The sequence below is a fragment of the Dermacentor variabilis genome, chromosome 3, assembly GCF_050947875.1.
Source record: "Dermacentor variabilis isolate Ectoservices chromosome 3, ASM5094787v1, whole genome shotgun sequence".
NCBI lineage: Eukaryota > Metazoa > Arthropoda > Arachnida > Ixodida > Ixodidae > Dermacentor > Dermacentor variabilis.
The window spans coordinates 166,312,386-166,331,064 of NC_134570.1; the positions used below are offsets into that span (position 1 = coordinate 166,312,386).

At 46.5% G+C, this 18,679-nt stretch overlaps 1 protein-coding gene across 2 annotated transcripts in view; it reads left to right on the forward strand.

Moving 5' to 3' along the window:
* Positions 1-11,224: 11,224 nt before the first annotated feature.
* Positions 11,225-18,679, forward strand: part of LOC142576497 (monocarboxylate transporter 2-like) — a 34,099-nt gene continuing 26,644 nt past the window's right edge. For both annotated transcript variants that reach the window (XM_075686650.1, XM_075686651.1), the window contains exon 1: positions 11,225-11,477. In XM_075686650.1, coding sequence (XP_075542765.1) covers positions 11,387-11,477 — 91 coding nt within the window. In that variant the 5' untranslated portion in view covers positions 11,225-11,386. The remainder of the gene's footprint in view (positions 11,478-18,679) is intronic.

Here is an 18,679-nt window from a genome sequence, read left to right on the forward strand (position 1 = left end):
CGTCCTGCTCACTCACTTGACGTGTTTGTATGCGCGTCAGTAGAGGCTCTTTAGTCTCCTGGCAATTAAAACGCGGCAGCTTAGGCATGCCGCCACGCCAGCCAGCACGGCGCGAACCCAGCGTACGCCACCGGTATAAAGCGGCCATATTGGATATTGCTCTAAAAAATGCAATTCCGCTTCCTGTTTAAGTTCCGCTAATTTCATGCGCTGCCACTTTTTATTTTCGTACCACTGTGGAAGGTACAGTTTCCTTTCTCTTAAGTTGGTTATTTATTCTATGCCAACAAGGCCAGCAAGCAACCAATCTGCATTTTATAGGACTGCTAAAATATTCAGCTAGCGGAAGCGTAAGGAACGACCAACCTACGGGAACGCCGGGGCTCAGAGAAGACTCTAGTATCGCATGACCAGCAGCCTAGAAACGTTTACAGGCAGAGATTAACTCGGGGCCGCCTCCGGCTTAAGTTGCTTTACAATATATATATATATATATATATATATATATATATATATATATATATATATATATATATAGATATATATATATATATATATATATATATATATATATATATATATAGGTTTTATTGAAGACAAAAAAATACAATGTACAGAAAGGCATAATTCAAGACGGCAACAGACGCAGTAAGACTTAGTTACCTGATGCCGGCTAATGCCTATACTTATCATCGAGTTACTACATGTGTCGCTGGGCAACTTCAACAGGGATGCCGTTAGCATCTTCGATCATCATCTGCCCACCAATTTATTTACACAAATTTTACTCAATCATACAGGCACATAAAAGAAAGAGAGAGAGAGAGATAAAGGCATTTATCATGATATAAAAGCTGGGAGAGTGGTCTGACAGCCACGCACATTAAAGTACTTGCTGATACGGTGCTACCCTTCTAGTATTGAACTATCGGTGCGAGCACCCCGGATCACAGCGATAAGCCAAAGTTCTAATGCGGGGGAACCTTCTAGCTATTGAATTCATCCTACAGTTAATGGTTGAATGTAGTTTAACATATCCCCCCACCTCTCCCCTTTTTAGGGGAGATGAGGGAGGGGAGAGGGAAAGTAGGAGGGCTAGCACGTGAGACGGGGTTATAAAGAGCTCTGGTTTTAAAGCGGAGCTTTTTGAAAGCGAAGTCTTCTTTGCCTACCTTTCCATGGTTTCCCCAGGATCGGTCGGTCGGTCAGGTTCTTGTCGAATAGATTCGTATTCACTTAAAGAAAGTAGCAGATCCAATGAGTTGCAATCAATATACAACGAAGTATTTCTGTGAGTGCCTAACGAGTCGGAGCACGAGTTTGTACGCCCTCACTGTTTACAGCGGCAGGTATGTTCACATCTCTATTTGCAATCAGCGCCCACAGGGAGAAAGCAGACGGCGCGGGCAAACAACACGATGAGTAGTCCGGGAGCCACGAGCTTCATAGCGATGGCGGGATGTCCTGCCGTTATGCTGCTTTCTTTTTTTTTCTTTCCTTCCGCATGACAGCCGCAGCTGGAACTGCCGCGAATGCGCTAAAGGCAGTGCCTTGTGATGGTGGTGCAGGAAAGCCAGCGGCGGTGACGTAGGGTGCGCGCGTCCTCCGCTGTGATTGGTTGGCCCATTCGGCTAAATAACAGCCACGCCACATCACCCACGGTCGCGAAAGCCCATGAAGGTTCGCAAAAAAAGAAAAACAAAAAAAGAAACGTTCGCTTGTAAAAACTGAAGCGCCTGCAGCGGTATTATTCACACATCTGCCCCCCAGCGCAGCAGACCGATGCTTTAACCATCAGGGCACGCCCACATCTTTACTACAGGAAAGCAAAACCATAGCACTTAAACTAAATACAGCACAAGTCGACGATCAGGCGAATTCAAACACAAATCAAAGAGGTGAAACTAGTCATGACCTTCACTAGAACGTACGTACATCCTGCGCATTTGAATTATTTCATCCTAGAAGATAGTCATAGAGATAGAGAAATAGATATACCGGACCACTCCGGGCAATAAATATCATCAGGACACGACCACATGTAGACGTTTATCGTGCCAAAAAGCATGCATAACACTTTCATGTATGCATATGTCGATGATTTCCACGCATAATTCCATTTTGTCAACGGCACAGACACGCCAGAGGTGCGTCGACTTTTCCCGACGCTGGCACTCGTATGTGCGTGTTGCGACAGAGAAATCTGGGGGAGTACCAGCTTGCTTCTTCCGTCCCTAGCTGATGGCAACGCGCTGCACGAGAAGCGGCGCTGAACTTACGTTAAAACGGGATCAAAGCAGTTGGTGCAATGTACGTAATGGTGAAACATATAAAAGAAAAAATTCTTAGTAGACTCGTGTCATTAGTCATTAATTGCGGCTGCTAAAGCGGCACCTACTAAACCTCCACCCCCGCGATTCGCGCCGGCTCGCTTTTCTGCATTGGGCAGGAACCCTCCGGGTCAGGCGTGGTGTTGAAGCATAGGTAAAGAACAAGTAGGTAGAAGTGAAAGGGGGAAATTATATAATAGTGTAAATTATTAAAAATAAAATAAAAACAATTTAGCCAGTATTAAAACAACTAATATCCAAACCAGAAGCGCAGTGCTGTGACCACTACGCCAAATAAGACAAAAAGAAGCAGAACTTATTTCAGAATACTTATGCATGCCTGCGTCATGCAGCTCAGCTAGGGACAAAGCGGCGAGAGCGTGACCAGGCTCGTAGCACCATGGCTCAGTCCTCACATTTTAGACCACAGATCTTTGGCGCCCGTCCCTGCGGTGAGCGTCACCATCGGCATAACCCTCGTAACCGAGCGAAGAAGGACAGTGAAGGACGAAAGCGAACGCAGAGCACAGCGGACGATGAAAGAAAGTGAGAGCAAAGGGAGCGCTAGGAAGAAAGCTGAGGAGGAGAGTATGGCGAAAGCGTACGAAGAAAAGCACAGTGCCGCGCAAGCTGGTTTTGCGGCGAGGATGGCTACAACATGGCGCCAGAAAAGCGCACGTCGTCTGCATGAAAACAAAACACTGCATGAGCGCAGGTCTGTCTGCGGTGGCCACTGTGAATGGCGCCCATGCGTCCCCTACGCGCTGCCTCTCGTGATGTCCCGACTGGTGAAGCAGTCGTGCCACACTTCGCTCCGTTTGCACGTGCCGCACGAGACAGATAGTGCGCGCCAGCCAATATATTGAGAAATGAAATCACCTATAGACACTCCAGCTTCGCATTAGGGAGTATCGTAATCGTCGAGCAGGAAACGCGGCGCATCTTTTTCTGGCCTTCACCGTTCACAAAACGGACACGTGTGGTTCCCATACCATGGTACATACTCAGAACGTGTGATTGGACAAGAAGCGGGCTGCACATAATGTGCCGACGCCAACTAGCTCTTTCAGATGACCACCTAGTGTGGATGGTTTGCATACTACGGCACGTGTTGACTATGATGATGGTAATTACCTTACAATGGCGCATATCAACAGAAGAGGCGTTGGTCAGGAAGCAAGCTGTACATATTGTGCCAACGCCAACTAGATCTTTGACATGATCGCCGCGTGTTGATTATAATTATGATTTTCATGCTGTGGCACAGACCCACAACGGCGGACTGGCGCATGCGACCGGCACCTTTAATAAAACTAAGAAGAAATGAAATCTCAAATGAAGAATGAGGCTGACAGATGAAGTACCACACTGTGGTATAGAGGTAATACAAAGGGGTCAGGAGCCTCATAAAGACTGGCCAACGTTTCGATAGGGGGACCTATCTTCGTCAAAGGCGGCCTCGTCATCCTTGGCAGGTTAGCGTTAACGGTTTAGTAGAGTCACGTCATGTGCGGTTGTTGTCGACGACGGCTGGCTGTACAGAGAGAGACCGCAAAGAAAATGTGCGATGTGGCTTGACGTCTCTAAACGTGGTTTCTAAGATGAGGAGACAAGAGCGGGAGAGTGGGAGCCTGGTATTTCAAGGGACGTTAGTCTCAGTAGCTCGACGTAGGCGTGGTCACGGCGTTATACAGAAATTGCTACACCCTGTGTGGCTGAAGTGCCAACAAAAGTCATCCTAGCGTTTGGACTTTGGAATATGTTGCTCAAGGTATTTCAAGATAAATAAAATAAAATAGAGGACAGAAAAAAAAGGGGGGGGACGAAACCAGAATAACAAGTAGGAAGATGACATGAGTAAAAATGGGTAGGGACAGGGGTATATGGGAAAAGGGATCGTACAGCTGATATATGCGTACAAACATTGAAGAGTATATTACACTTAAAGGTATGGTAGAGGCAGGGACAAATTAGAAACGGGGGAGGTCAAGAATCAAAGTTACCTGGTGGCATAAAGTGTTTTGTGCCTCGGTTTATGATATCAAAATTTGAGGTTTAAGTCACATATTTCATAAAATTATAAGTTGCCCTGTGGCACAATAATTCCCGTCGGGTGTAGGCATATAAACTTCGGTATAAGGTGTGAGTCCGTATACTTCCTCTCGCGAGGGGAACGGAAACTTGTTTCTAGTATATAGGAGCCTTGCTTTGTCGAATATATGAATATATGTTCATTGAAGTGGCTGGCTGCTGCTTTAGGTAGCTTGTGTTTTATAGGTGCGCGATGACCGATGAGCCTTGTATGAATTTGTTCTCCAGTCTCACTTATGTTTGCTAGAAGCGGCACATTCTAGACATTACACTACGTTGCTTGATGTGCAGGTTTAACTCGAGGTTAGCTTGTGTGAGTAATTCGAGGCCGTACTTTTTACTGTAGTAGAACATCAAATATGTTTGCCTGTAGCGCTCCTGGAACGGCCACAGGGACCGGTTGCTAACTCAGTCTAAGTTTTTAGTTTCGCATGTACAAGAATATCCTTAAAATTAGTGTGGCGTCTGTAGGCTACCCTGGGCGGGTCGGGGATAATTTTATTCAGCTTCTCGTTGCTGGTGGGAATTGGGTAGTATTTATTGAGGATGTTCACGTTTGGAAGCGCGTTTGAAAATTTAGTAGTAAGAAGAGGCATTGCTGTTCTTGTGATCCTTGGGCGGGTCTTCAGGAGCTCGGCTGAATCAAGTTTGGTTCCGTTGGCGTTGGCTTTTTGAAGGGCATTGCTTGGGTGATGCCTGTTTGATAGGGCTTCTTTAAGATGATCGAGTCTATTTGTGTGGGCTTGGTTTTCAACGCAAATGCGACGTAGTCGTGTGGCTTGGCTATTAAAGATACCTTGTTTGCAATTTCTGGGATGGTGGCTTGTAGGATCCAGGTACTGTTGTTTTTCAAAAGGTTTCCTATACAGCGTCGTCTTTAGTTTCTCATTGTCAATATATATTGTTGTATCCAGAAAGCTTATGCGCTCATTATGCGAAGATTCTGATGTGAATTTTATTATTGGGGTAAAAGAATTTAGGAATGCTACACATTTATCCAGACTGTCTTGACCGCGTCCCCATGTCATGAATATGTCGTCTATGTATTGTACGGACGTGTGTGGCTTGTCTGTGCCGCTCGATAGGAAATCTGTTTCTAGAGCTCCCATAGATATGTTCGCGTAGGTTGGTGCAAAAGGCCCACAATTGTCGCAAGTAATTATATGGGGTAATTCTCCTCAAATTTGAAGTAGCGATGAGTTAGAACTAATTCAAGGAGATACAAGTAGACTTCAATAGACTGTTGTGCATTGTGTTTAAAAAGCGTTTCTTTTATCTAAAATAAGCCATCGGGGATTGGAATGTTCGTGCAGAGGGCCGCGAACACTATTGTTGCGAGAATTATATTTTGGGGTAGTTTGACTTCATTAATAATGTCCTCAATAATTCTCAGAAGGTGGCCCGTATCTTGTGAAAACGAGGGAAGTGTTTTAGCAAAGTCACCAAGAAGTCACCAATTTGAGGAGAAATACTGCCTACAAATACATGGGACAAGTATGAGTACACCTTTTGCACCTACCTACGTGAACTTATGTATGAGGGTTCCAGAAACAGCTTTCCGATGGCGCTGCACAGACAAGCCCCCACAAAGCTAGGATACACAGACGACATATTCATATTATGGCGACATAGTCAAGACAGTCTCGATAAATGTGTAGCACTTCTAAATCCTTTTCACCCAACAATAAAATTTAAATCAGAATCTTCAACGGTGCGCATGAATTTCTGGACACAACAATATATACTGACAATAAGAAACTAAAGACAACGCTGTATAGGAAATCTTTTCACAAACAACAGTACCTTGAATATACGAGCCACCATCCCAGATAATGCAAACAAGGTATGTTTAAAGGCCAAACTACACGACTACGTCGCATTTGCGTTGAAAACGAAGGCTACATAGATAGACTCGATCACCCTAGGGAAATCCTAAGAAACAAGAAATACCCAAAGCTGTGCCTTTCAAAAAGCCTACGCTGATCCAACCAAACTTCATCGAGCTGAGTTTCTGAAGCCCCGCCCTAGGCTCACAAGAACAACAACGCCTCTTTTTACTACTAAATTCTCAAACGCACTCGCAAACGTGAACAACATCCTAAGTACTACCCAATTCTCACTTGCAACCAGAAATTTAAAATTTTTGCCGACCCACAAAGAGTAGCCTACAGACGCAACACTAATTTTAATTATATTCTTGTACATGCCAAACTAGCGACAAAAACCAAGTTAGCATGCGGTCCCTGTGGCCGGCCCGGGTGCTGTACGTGTAAAGATATTTAATCTTCTACTACAGTAAAAAGCAAAGCCTCGAATTACTCACACAAGGTAACTGCAAGTTTAACCTGCACATCAAACAATTTAGTGTACTGTCTAGATTGTGCCGCTTCTAGCAGACAATACATAGGTGGAACTGGGCAACAAATTCATAGAAGACTCAACGGTCATCGCGCAGATACAAAACACAATTTATTTAAAGCAGCAGTCAGCCACATCAATGAACACGTCACATATTCGACAAAGCAAGGCTCCTATATACTAGAAACAAATTTTCGTTCCCCTCGCGAGAGGAAGTATACGGTATCATACAGCATGCACAAGTTTGAATGCCTACACCCGACGGGAATTAATTTGGCATGTGACAACTTAGAATCGGTAAAAACTGTAACTTAAACTTGAAATTCTCATATCATCATCCAAGGCACGAAACACGTTATGCCACCAGCTGACTTAAATTCTTAACTTTTCCCGTTTCCAATTTTGCCTGTTTCTCCCCTACCACTCAGTTTAATATACTCTTCAACGTTTTTACACACATATCAGTTGTGCGATCCCTGTTCCCATACATGCCTGTCCCCACTCGTTTTTATTCATGTCAACTTCCTGCTTGTTATTCCGGTTTTAGTTCCCCACCGCTTTTTTTTTGGCTTTCTTTATTAATTTTTTCAAACGCCCTTACCAACACATTTCGAAGTCCCAGCCGCCAGTATACCTTTTTTGGCGCCTCAGCCATACAGGCTGTCCCCACTTTTGTATGCCACCATCACAACGCTTACGTCTAGCTACTGAGGCTAGCGTCCATCGAAAGAGCAAGCCACTGCCTTCCAGCTACCCCACGCATTGCACCCCAAACTCCTTCTCGCCAGCTTAACTCATTCAAGATTACCCAGCCTATTGCTGCTACGCAAGTCGTCATTCTTTCAACTCATGTATTTTTGGGTCTTTTTTTCTTGCTCGCGCACTGATCGGCTCGCCGGCTCTTCTAACGCCACAAAAGCATGCCGCCAACGACATCCCTGAAGTCTCCCTAAAGGCACGTTCACACCGAAGGCGGAGCGAACAAGCGGAGAAGCGCAACCGGCAAAGCGGTCGCCGATTTTCCGCTTTGCGGAAAATACGCGGCCGTTTGGCCGGATCGCGCCCGGACCGATTTTTTCCGCGCGACAAGTGGGCCGCTTTGGCCGCAGCAAATCAGAATCCGACACGGCGCAAGCGCTGGTGAGCGAATGTCTTTCTCTGGGCTTTTCGCTTCTGTTCTTGAAAAGCGTCAAAACGGCAAGTTGGGCCAATTGATTAGGATTCATAGTAAGGTTCGTTACAGCGCAACACAAGACAAGGATAAAAGAAGGTATAAAACGACGACACGGCACCGTGTCGCCGCTTTATACCTTCTTTTGTCCTTGTGTTGTGTTGCGCCGTAACAAATCTTGAAAAGCGAGTTGATAAGTGCCGAGTAAAATGCCAACGATCTCGTCTTCTTCGTCTGAGCTCATCCTTTTGCAACAGTAGATAGCGGACGGGAGCGCGCCAACCCACTACGAAAACAATATCGAAAGTGCGCGTACAAACCCAAAGTGCTGCGAGATGGCGGCACGTCCCTGAAATTGCTAAATAAATTGCGAGATGCCCCGCCTTCCCGGCGGCGCGGACAGGCACACAACGCGGCTGGTCTGAACAGGCGCGGGCGCTCGCCGCCTCGCCGCTTTGAAAATCTGCTTGTCCAAGCGAGCAAGAGCCCTAACCTCTTGCTCGCCGACGCCCTGCATATGCCCTTATTCTTCTTTTCTAGTTTTTTGTCCCTGTTACTCTTTTTTTGTTACTCCACGCCTTCGCACTCTCCCGATCTTGTCCCTTCGTCGTAGAAACCGCACTTAGGGACGTCAGGCGACAGTACTCATTTTCTTTGCAGTTTATACCTTTACAGCCAGCCGCCACCGACAACAACCGCACGTGACAGCACTCTACTAACCCGTTAAAATTAACATGCCGAGGATGACGAGGCCGCCTTTGACGAAGATAGGTCCTCCTATCGAAACGTAGGCCAGCCTTTCTGAGGCACCTTATCCCTGTTTATAACCTTTATACCACAATAAGAACAAACGAAAAAATTCGAGAATATAAGATTTGTCGCATTGCGTGCAACCAGTGCACGAGAGCACATGCCCGCGCTATTTTCATTACGCCAAAGGCGCACGGATGATATATTACAATTCATAGCGGTTTCACGAAAGCTTCTCTTCACAATTCCAATATGTGCGTTGGGTGTGCATATTTTTTTATGTTAATCTTATAGTGATATACTGGTAGAACGCGTTTGGGTGACCTCACAGATGCACGCACGATGTACGTGATATTGCAAAGCAGATAGACGTTGCATAAGAAGCTATGGCCAATACGCAAATCATCCCTTTCGCCGTAAGTTGAGTGAGATCGATACAAGGTGAGCGATCCGCAGCCGAAACCCGCGGTGCACTCTTCAGCTGGCGAAGCTTAGCGCGTCAGAAGTAAATCCATTCATCAAGTCTAGGCTTTTCTCAATGCCTTTTTGTTGCTGGCCACGTGGATTCTACTGCCCCACCTGTTCTTTCTTAGTGCCGTCTCAGGCATGCCACTGTCATGTTCCGTTTGCAGCCCAGTTTATATTACCCGAATTGCAGGCTATATGTGACGCATTGGCATCCGTACACTCGAAACTATTTAGAAGAAGCATGAAACCTACTTGTGTACGCCGATTTGGCCGAAGCGGGGAAACACCTCCGCAAGATATTGAACGTATCGCCTCTCGCATACTGTGTGCTTATCGAAGTGTCGAAGTTCCTGCGAACGGCGCAAATAATCTGCATACGCCGCTTGTCTTTATCAGGACACAGTAAGGGAGAAGCCCCCTCCACTAGTCACCAAACTTGAGTGATATTTACACTGGCACCCTTTCTTCAACACCAAGCGCTCACATGGGTGTCGAAAAACGGAAGTTATTCGCCGCTAATGATAACTCCGTGTGAATCGGAACTCGCAACGTGGCCGATGCTGCCGCGAGGAGAATACGTTAAGATGAATCCACATTGACGCCACCTGTCTGTGACAGCTGTCGAAGGGTTCTGGGCTGCGGAATAGCCTTCGAGGCGACGCGTCCCTTTATACTTCGCCCAGCTGCTCTCACGGATTAGTGTTGGATTTCATCGAACACAAAAGATTACACCTGTACAGAGTAGAGCATACATGATTGAGATGTTTTATGGAACCGCAAAAACTTTCAATTTATAACAAATGAACCCCTCAATTCGCCTTAACTCTAAGTTTATAATGTCTCGAAACGGCTTGGTATAAGTTCCAGCTTATAGTCACCGTGGCTATTCTCGTATTTTTGGAGGTAGCAGAGCTGGACCTCGCGTGTTACCAATGACTGCGTATGTGTGCTTCCGTCGACCGGACAGACGGTGCCGTCAGACATGCGAGAAGCAGCCGGGACATGACGTGAAGGGCTTCTGCAAACTCTTGTTTTATCGTTTCGCACTTACGTCATTTCCTTTTCTTTCTGATCTTGGAACCTCCTAAATTAGAAGTATGTTGCACTGTAAAACAAGTATTCGTATTATGTTTCAATGTACCTGAAATATGCACTTGAATGCCAGAATGTGTCCGTACTCCCGTGATCAAGCCGTCTTTTAGAGTCCGCGTCGGAGCATCGGGATTACAAGGGCGCGAAGCAGCCGACTGCAGCAAAACCAAACAGTCATCTTATCGACGTCCTGAATGCCGCGAAATGCCTTTCCCTACGCTGTAGCCGGCTTCAAATTTTCAGGTGCCATCGTACGATTGTTTACATTGTCATGCAAATGGACGGAGACGGCATCGACGACCACGACGACGATGATGATTTATTAGCTTCCCCTTTGTGACGGGACGTTGACAAATATTCACCTAGCCTGATGGAGCCAAGAGACATGCTATCAGGCTCATCAGGATTCAGTGTAAAATATTGCGCGTCTTCTTCCGTGCAGCAGCCAAATATGTGGCCGAAAAACAAGGCATCACTCCGCTATCGCAATGGATGATATTCAATGGCTCCTGGACCACCTAAGTTAGGATGAATCATTTGTGTTTCACGAGATAGCGCTAACGTGGCCTAAATTGCGCATTTTACTACTGGTCAGTGGCTTACGCTTATCGCATAGAAAATGGTTGAACCTCTAGATAGGCAAATTTCGTTTGAAAATAACTGTCTAACGTATACGAACAGAATGAAAATGGTCCATTGTTGCGTCTCGTCATGAACACTAAACCAGGTGCACTTGCACATCCATTGAAACAGGTAATAGACAAACCCGACGGACTGAAGCACGTGGCCAGTCCTTTCTTTAGTGAACACGCTAGCAGAACCTGTGCTTTTGCTGTTTTGACCGACCCGTTGATAAGGAGTATATACGTGCTGTCGTTCGGGAGATTAACCACTCGCGTCATATCTCTGCCGGTCACGTGGCATGCCCCGCTGGCACAGTAAAACGGACCGCGAGAGCGGTATTTTGTGCCGAATACGCAGTCTCTGCGGGAGAATAACACGTGTAACGGCTTGGTGATTATGATTGCCCTTAAAAAGTAGCATAAACTGGTGCCATAAAAAATCAACTTACGCTATCCTCCGCCTCGTTTCGATCGTCAGCAGCCAGTGCGAAGCAGAAGGCACGATGCCTCGATGCTGCTCATGGGATCGCTGGAACTACTGCTCTCGGGTGCCACAGCATGGTCCCGACAGCGTCCACAGTTGGTTGGTCGCCGGTGAGTAACACATCTTCTATCATAGCATAACAGATATTTGTGGATACGATTAAGCCGGTTGCGGGATGGAATACCGGCCAAAGCGGCCGCATTTCGATGGGGGCGAAATGCGAAAACACCCGTGTGCTTAGATTCAGGTGCACGTTGAAGAACTCCGGTTGGTACAAATTTCCGGAATTCCATATTACGGCGTGCCTCGTGATCAGATCGTGCTTTTGACACGTAAAAACCTGTAATCTTTGTTACGATTAAGCGGCGCGGACGGGTTGTATTCAATAATGGTAATGACAAGATGTAAGGTAGGTGTGAATAACACTTACCTAGCCTTCTGCGTCTTTAGCCTTGTAAATGAACCGAAACAATAAAGGTTGTCAAGAGTGTGAGCTCCTGCTAAGCTAAAGGGCTGTGCTTGCGACCAGCGGTATATAGCAGTGGTTGCCATGGGTCCACATCGAAGTGCTAAATGCAGAAATAGGTGGGGGAAAAACGCCGACCAAGATGGTGCCGAGAAATATATGCGCAAATCTAAAATCCGCTGGGTAACACTAGGCTCGCTTCTACTTTTGTCAATCAAGAGGGAAGGTAGAGATTAGGTTGTTTCCACAATAAAGTTACTGAGTAACGGTAAAGTTTGAATTTTATTCTCATCAACTAGGCTTTACACGATGCGAGGGCCTGGTAGGAAAAGCTGTCATAAACGACAGCTGGACGTAGCCGTGGGTCCCCCTTTACTGACTGAGAGGCAGCGTTCAAAAATCGAGGAAACAAGCACATATAAGACACATTTAATGCACAATAAATAACGACAGTTCGATACATAGTTCGTAATAAACAAGTAACCATCCCAATTACGCGTGCGCCAAAAGCAAGTAACATAACTGGCATAGAATGTAGGTAATTGGGATGAATACACAAAACAGAGTGCCTGAAATTGTACGTAGGAATTCTGCATACAAAATGTAGGACACGTAACATGAACTTCCAAATAATAAAAATCAATGTGACACAAAAAACAGCATGCACGCAAAGTAATACAGAAAAAATGCACACCATGTAAAAGAGAGGGGATATGACGTAATATTTATCCACGTTACAAGAGGTAGACAATTATGGACTCTATTTTATTACGTGTTTCGCAAAAAGAAAGCGTTTCAATCTTTATTGCCCTACTGTTCCAAGTCTTTAATAACCATGGAAATATGTTTTGTAGCCTCTCAGTGGGCATGTGTTGTTCCAAATGTTGCAAACACCTACTGTTCGACGTTGCGTCTATTGTACATTGTAATACTTTGCTGTAGGTTTGCGAGCTGTTATTTTTTATTTCTTGTTTAAAAGCTTTGCAAAGCCGTACACTTTCGAAACAGGCATTTCTATTTAATTTATTGTAATAAATGTTATTGTATTAATTGTTATTGTATATTATAATTTATTGTATTTAATTTATAAGTTCTGAGTTGTAAGGTTGACGGCACATTCTCCACAACGCACAAAAACTTGTTTTGAATCTAATGTGTTTTGACTAAATTCTCATTGGTCGGTAAATACAAAGAATGAGCACAGTGATTCGGTTACCTTCAAGTAGCGTGATCTTCAACATTAACATTGAACACCGGGACTTCCACACAGTGGTGCGCTTCACTTAGAACAAAGACGGCATTCGTCACAACACGAGGAGCCGAAGTGCGCTTGGCAGCACTGCACACAAGGGAGATCATCCGAGGAACTTGCCCTGTTCAGACCTTAACGTCTGTTGGTCTGTTCGAATGAGGCGGTAACTCCCATCGTTCAAAGGTAGTTCTAATGCCATTGGAGGATTGGATTGGCTCTTTCAGCTATACGTGAAGTCAAGCTGATTTAAGGTTTAAACCCTGCTTTATTGGTGCAACCAGCGTTAGTGACATTCCTGGAAGCAACATGATGTGAAACAATATGCACAAAAAGGATAAAGCACTCTTCAAGAAAGAGGCTGTCATAAAACCAAACATGCAGTGAAAAAATGGAAGACGAAGCCGTCAGCACTGAAAACTAATACGAAAGCATCACAACACGGTTTATGCTCAGCAAGAACACTATAAGAATGCCCTATTACGTGTGGCAATTGACCAACAATATTCGTTGCTCTCCAGCCCACTGTGACAATGCCGACAATTAGTCTGAAATGGGACCACGCATTTTCTAGAGTTGTTTTAGACAACGGTACTGTGGGCGGGGATTTGGCATCGTTGTGCTCAGGTGGCACTGGGTGTCCACTCTGCGCCCTGCCTTTTCTCGAGTGTGCAGTGGATAACTTCGGGACGCTTGCTCCTGCAATGAATACTGTCGCTACGATTGCGATGGACTCCACGAGGCCAATCGCAAAGACTATCCTCAACAGAAAAACGTGATAAAAATATTGAACCAAATGGCCATGACAAACACGTTGCACAGGGAGGCGGCATCGTGAGTGCAACACCGGAGGAGACAATCACTTCGTCGATGCGGACGAACTGTACGTCCAAACGAGAGCTCCCTAGCTCCAATTCTGCAACTCCAGCAGACGGTAGTTGAATCGGCATTCATAGATCTTTCAGAACCGTTGCTTCAAGCAAGCCGCGCAAAGCTTGTAATCGAATGTACAGCCATGTGTGCCGCCGAGCACAAGGGTTTTAGACTGTCAGCGCTAACAAGGACAGTGCACTGAAAAATCACCATCGCACTCTGTCATCAAAGCGTTGCTGCAACAAATAATCGACGCACTGCAGTTGCTATTCTGTCTGGTTTACATACGCCAGTAGCGCTATCAGCGTAAAAAATTACGAGAGCTATTTACAGTTTGCTAGCTACAGTACAGCAACTTCTACCTCTACCCTCGAACATGATTGTGCGGCGCTGTGATGTGAAGTGTGCACGTACGCATTGCACAGAAACAGCGTGCTGTGGAGTCCTCCTCATCATCATATTCACCACTCCACCCTCGTTCCTCTTCACACCATTTCCCTGCTATTCCCTCAAACCCTTTCCCCAGCATGCAGTAGCCGGCTAGAGGTACTTCATTCAGGCCAACCTCTCCACCTTTCTTCCCTTAAACATTATATATATATATCTATATCGTGTCGCTACGTGTCGTTCATCCCGCGGCAGCCATAATGTAGCGTTGTATATATTTGCATAGCGTTGAACACAGTCGTGCAGCGTCCACCAGGTGCGTCAATACAAGTACATCAGAAGCGGTGTGAAGACTGGCATAATTTTACTATATATATATATATATATATATATATATATATATATATATATATATATATATATATATTGTCACGCGAAGGAGATCGTTTATTACCTTTACGGATGAAGGCGACCATTTACTTTAGGTCGCGAAAGTGAGCGCAAGAGCGGCCAGCTGGTTGATCAACTGAGCGTCGTTCTCTTCCTTCCCCCACTCGGGACCGCAAGCACGTTCACCGGTCTTCGTTTTCTTCATGCGTAACACTCCTCTCGTCGCAGACGAAGCCCGCTGGCCGAGTCAATCCATTTGTCTTGACGTGAACAATTTCAAGCGGGCGACATGGGCCCTTTGTGTCTTGGCAGCTCTTCTACCACTCGCCGTGAGGCGAGCTGTGTTATAGGTGACTTCCGTGAGTCTGTTAATAATAACAAACGGTCCATCGTAGGTGGCCAAAAGCTTTCGGCATAACCCGCGTTTCCATACTGGAGTCCATAGTCAGACTAAATCACCAGGGCGATATGTTACCGGACGGTGGCTAATGTCGTAGCATGCTTTTGATCTGTCCTGCGATGCCAAAGTGCGCAAACGAGCAATACGACGAGCTTCTTCGGCAAGGCAGAAAGTCGCGGCGACAGTGGGATTTTCCTGACTACAGAAAAGGAAAACAGTGTCGATTGTGTACCGGGGTGGCCGTGCGTACAGCAGGAAGAAAGGGCTATAGCCGGTAGTCTCGTGCTTGGCGGTGCTGAACGCGTGTGTGATAAAAGGCAGTACGTCATCCCAGTTCTTGTGGTCGGATGAAACATACATAGATAAGATGTTTAGAATTGTTCGGTTGGTGCGTTCCGTAAGCCCATGTGTTTGTGGATGGTATAGGGTCGAGTGACGCAAGTGGGATTCACACAAGCGAAGCAGCTCCTCTACGGCGTCCTCTGTGAATTGTCGTTCACGGTCGCTGATGATCACGCGAGGCGGACTATCTCGCAGGATGACATATTGCAACCGGAATGTTGAAACGTCAGTGGCAGTTGCGGAGGGCACGGCCGCCGTCTCGCAGTAGAGCGGGAGGTAGTCGACGCGAACAACTATCCAACGGTTTCCCTTGGCTGATTTTGGAAAAGGGCATACGAAGTCAATGCCCACTTGTTGGAAAGGCGTGCTTGGAGGCGGGATCGGCTGCAGGAGACCAGCTGGAGCAGTACATGGCCGTTTGTGGCGCTGACACTGCATGCAGCTGGCCACATACGTCTCAATAGACTGTCGCATTCCAGGCCAATAAAAGCGTTCCTGAATCCGGTAGAGCGTCTTCGCCGAACCTAAATGGCCAGACGTAGGGTCGTCCTGCATAGCACTCAGAATCGCTGTGCGACGGCTCTCCAGTACCACTAGCAGAAAACGTGCGCCAGTGCTGGAAAATTTCTTATACAGGAGTCCATCACGTACACAGGAACGATTTGCTGTCGTCGAGGCGGTCGTAGCGGTGAAGAGCGGTGTTAATTTATCGTCTTTTCGCTCTTCGGCTTTGAAGCGGACGAAGACTGGAAAACGCGGTGACAGAGAAGCCACGAGGTGATCGAAGTCCGTCGGCGTCACAGTCCGTAGTGATAAGTGGCATACGCGAGAGGCAGTCCGCATCAGCGTGTCGTCGACCGCTTTTATAAGAGACGGCGAAGCTGTATTCTTGCAGTCGGAGCGCCCAGCGTGCAAGGCGGCCACAAGGGTCACGAAGATTCACAAGCTAATACAATGATTGGTGGGCGGTGACCACTGTAAAGGGGCGTCCATACAGATAAGAACGAAGACTGCCGAACCGGAAATATTACCGCGAGGCATTCTTGTTTCGTGAGAATGTAATTCTGCTCGGGCCTACTTAATGAGCGGCTTGCATATACGATCACGTGTTCGCGGTCACCGTAGCATTGAACCAGGATGGCACCAACACCTATGTCACTGGCATCCGTAAGGAGTTCCGTCGGTGCTGAAGGACTGAAGTGTTGAAGAACCGGTCTTAACGTCAGCAGAAACTTCAACTGACGAAAAGAAGAGTCGCACTCCGGAGTCCACTCAAAGGGGGTGTCCTTTCGTAGCAGGCATGTCAGCGGATACGCGACATTGGCGAATTTAGGAATAAGGCGGCGGAAATAGGAACAAAGCCCCAGAAAACTACGGAGCTCCTTGACAGAGCGCGGTGCACTGAACGCTTCAACGGCTTCTGTTTTCTGGGCATCAAGGCAGATGCCATCCTTACCGACGAGGTGCCAAAGCACAAGGGTTTGGCGGTCGCTGAAGTGGCATTTCTTAGAGTTTAAAACTAGACGAGCGTTTCTGATGCAGTTCAGGACAATATCTAGACGCGAGTTGTGTTCGCTGAAGGTGCGGCCAAAGATGACGACATCGTCGAGGTAGCACATGCAGATGTTCCACTTCAAGCCGCGCAGGACAGTGTCCATAAATCTCTCGAAAGTTGCCGGAGCGTTGCACGATCCAAATGGCATCACATTAAATTCGAGGAGCCCGTCAGGGGTTACAAAGGCAGTCTTCTTCTTGTCGTCAGGATGCATCGGAATTTGCCAATAGCCGGATCGTAAATCTGCAGAGGAAAAGTAAGAGGCGGAATGAAGGCAGTCTATTGCGTCATCAATACGTGGGAATGGGTACACGTCCTTTTTTGTTACAGCATTCAAACGGCGATAGTCGACGCAAAATCTCCAAGATCCATATTTTTTTAACAGGAATCACTGGAGCTGCCCACGGACTCGCTGACTCTTGTACGACTCTCTTTTCCATCATTTCGTGCACTTGTTCGTTGATAATCTGGCGCTCTGATCGTGAAACACGATATGGCTTTTGTCTAATCGGATTTGCCGAACCCGTGTTGATGTTATGGCGCGTTCGAGACGCAGGGATTGCAGGTATTTTGTCCTTCTGCGCAAAGTCGAATACCGAAACGTGCTTCGAAAGCACACCCACTAACGTTCGGCTTTCACTCGTGCTCAGCGATTTATTTACTGTTGACTGAAGGGCCGTTTACGAACTGTGGCCATCAGGTTCTTCCGGTACATCTTCCTTGTCTCTTAAACACGTGTTAGGGCGAAATGTTTTGTTTAAATGGGACGAAGATTCAAAGTTCTGTGGCCACTGATAAGGACGCGTGTTCCCTGACGAAGGCTAATTTCATGCCGTCTGGAGGTTTAACGGGCTCCTTAGAACAGTTTACGGTCCATAAGCCAGTGCGTCCGCCTTTGATCGGCACCACACACTGTGGCACCAACACATTCTTCTTCACACAGTTAAAGTGCATCAGTTCTACGGTAGCTTCGAAGCTGTCGGAATCGGCGCCGCAACAGACAACGCGAACGCAAAAGGTAGATGATGCAGATATAACCGTACTACCAGAAACACACAGTGTAGTTTCGCGATCTAAAGGGTTCTCAAGGAGTCTTGATGGAATGCTACCACTTATGAATACCTTCCCTGTGCGGCAGTCGACTGTAGCACCACACTCCCGCAAGAAGTCCATGCCCAAAATAGCATCATGGGTCGACCGAGGAATAATTACAAACTGTGTCGTAATAACATGGCCTCTCAAAAACACGTCAGCACTACACACCCCAATACGTCGCAACGGTTCGCCACTCACTCCACAGAACTTTCAATCTTCGTCCCATTGAAAGAAAACCTTTCGCCTTAACACGTGTTTAAAAGCGACACTCATGACCGAAATTGTTGCAACTTTGTCCACCATAGCCATCGCAGGGACTTTATCTACAAGAACGCGCACTTTGTTTTTCAGCATCAACACAGGAGGTATTTCTGAAGAAGGGTAAAAAGAAGGACACCGACCACTGAATGAATACAAGAAAAGACGTTTCGGCTCCCCTGACGGCAGCCTTGTTCACAATGAAATCAAGTACGTGCGATACAATGTTTATATGGCTTTAAAATATGATGTAAGCAGCGCGTGTAGATGGGGGGGAGGGTTCCGTCATTCCGGTTG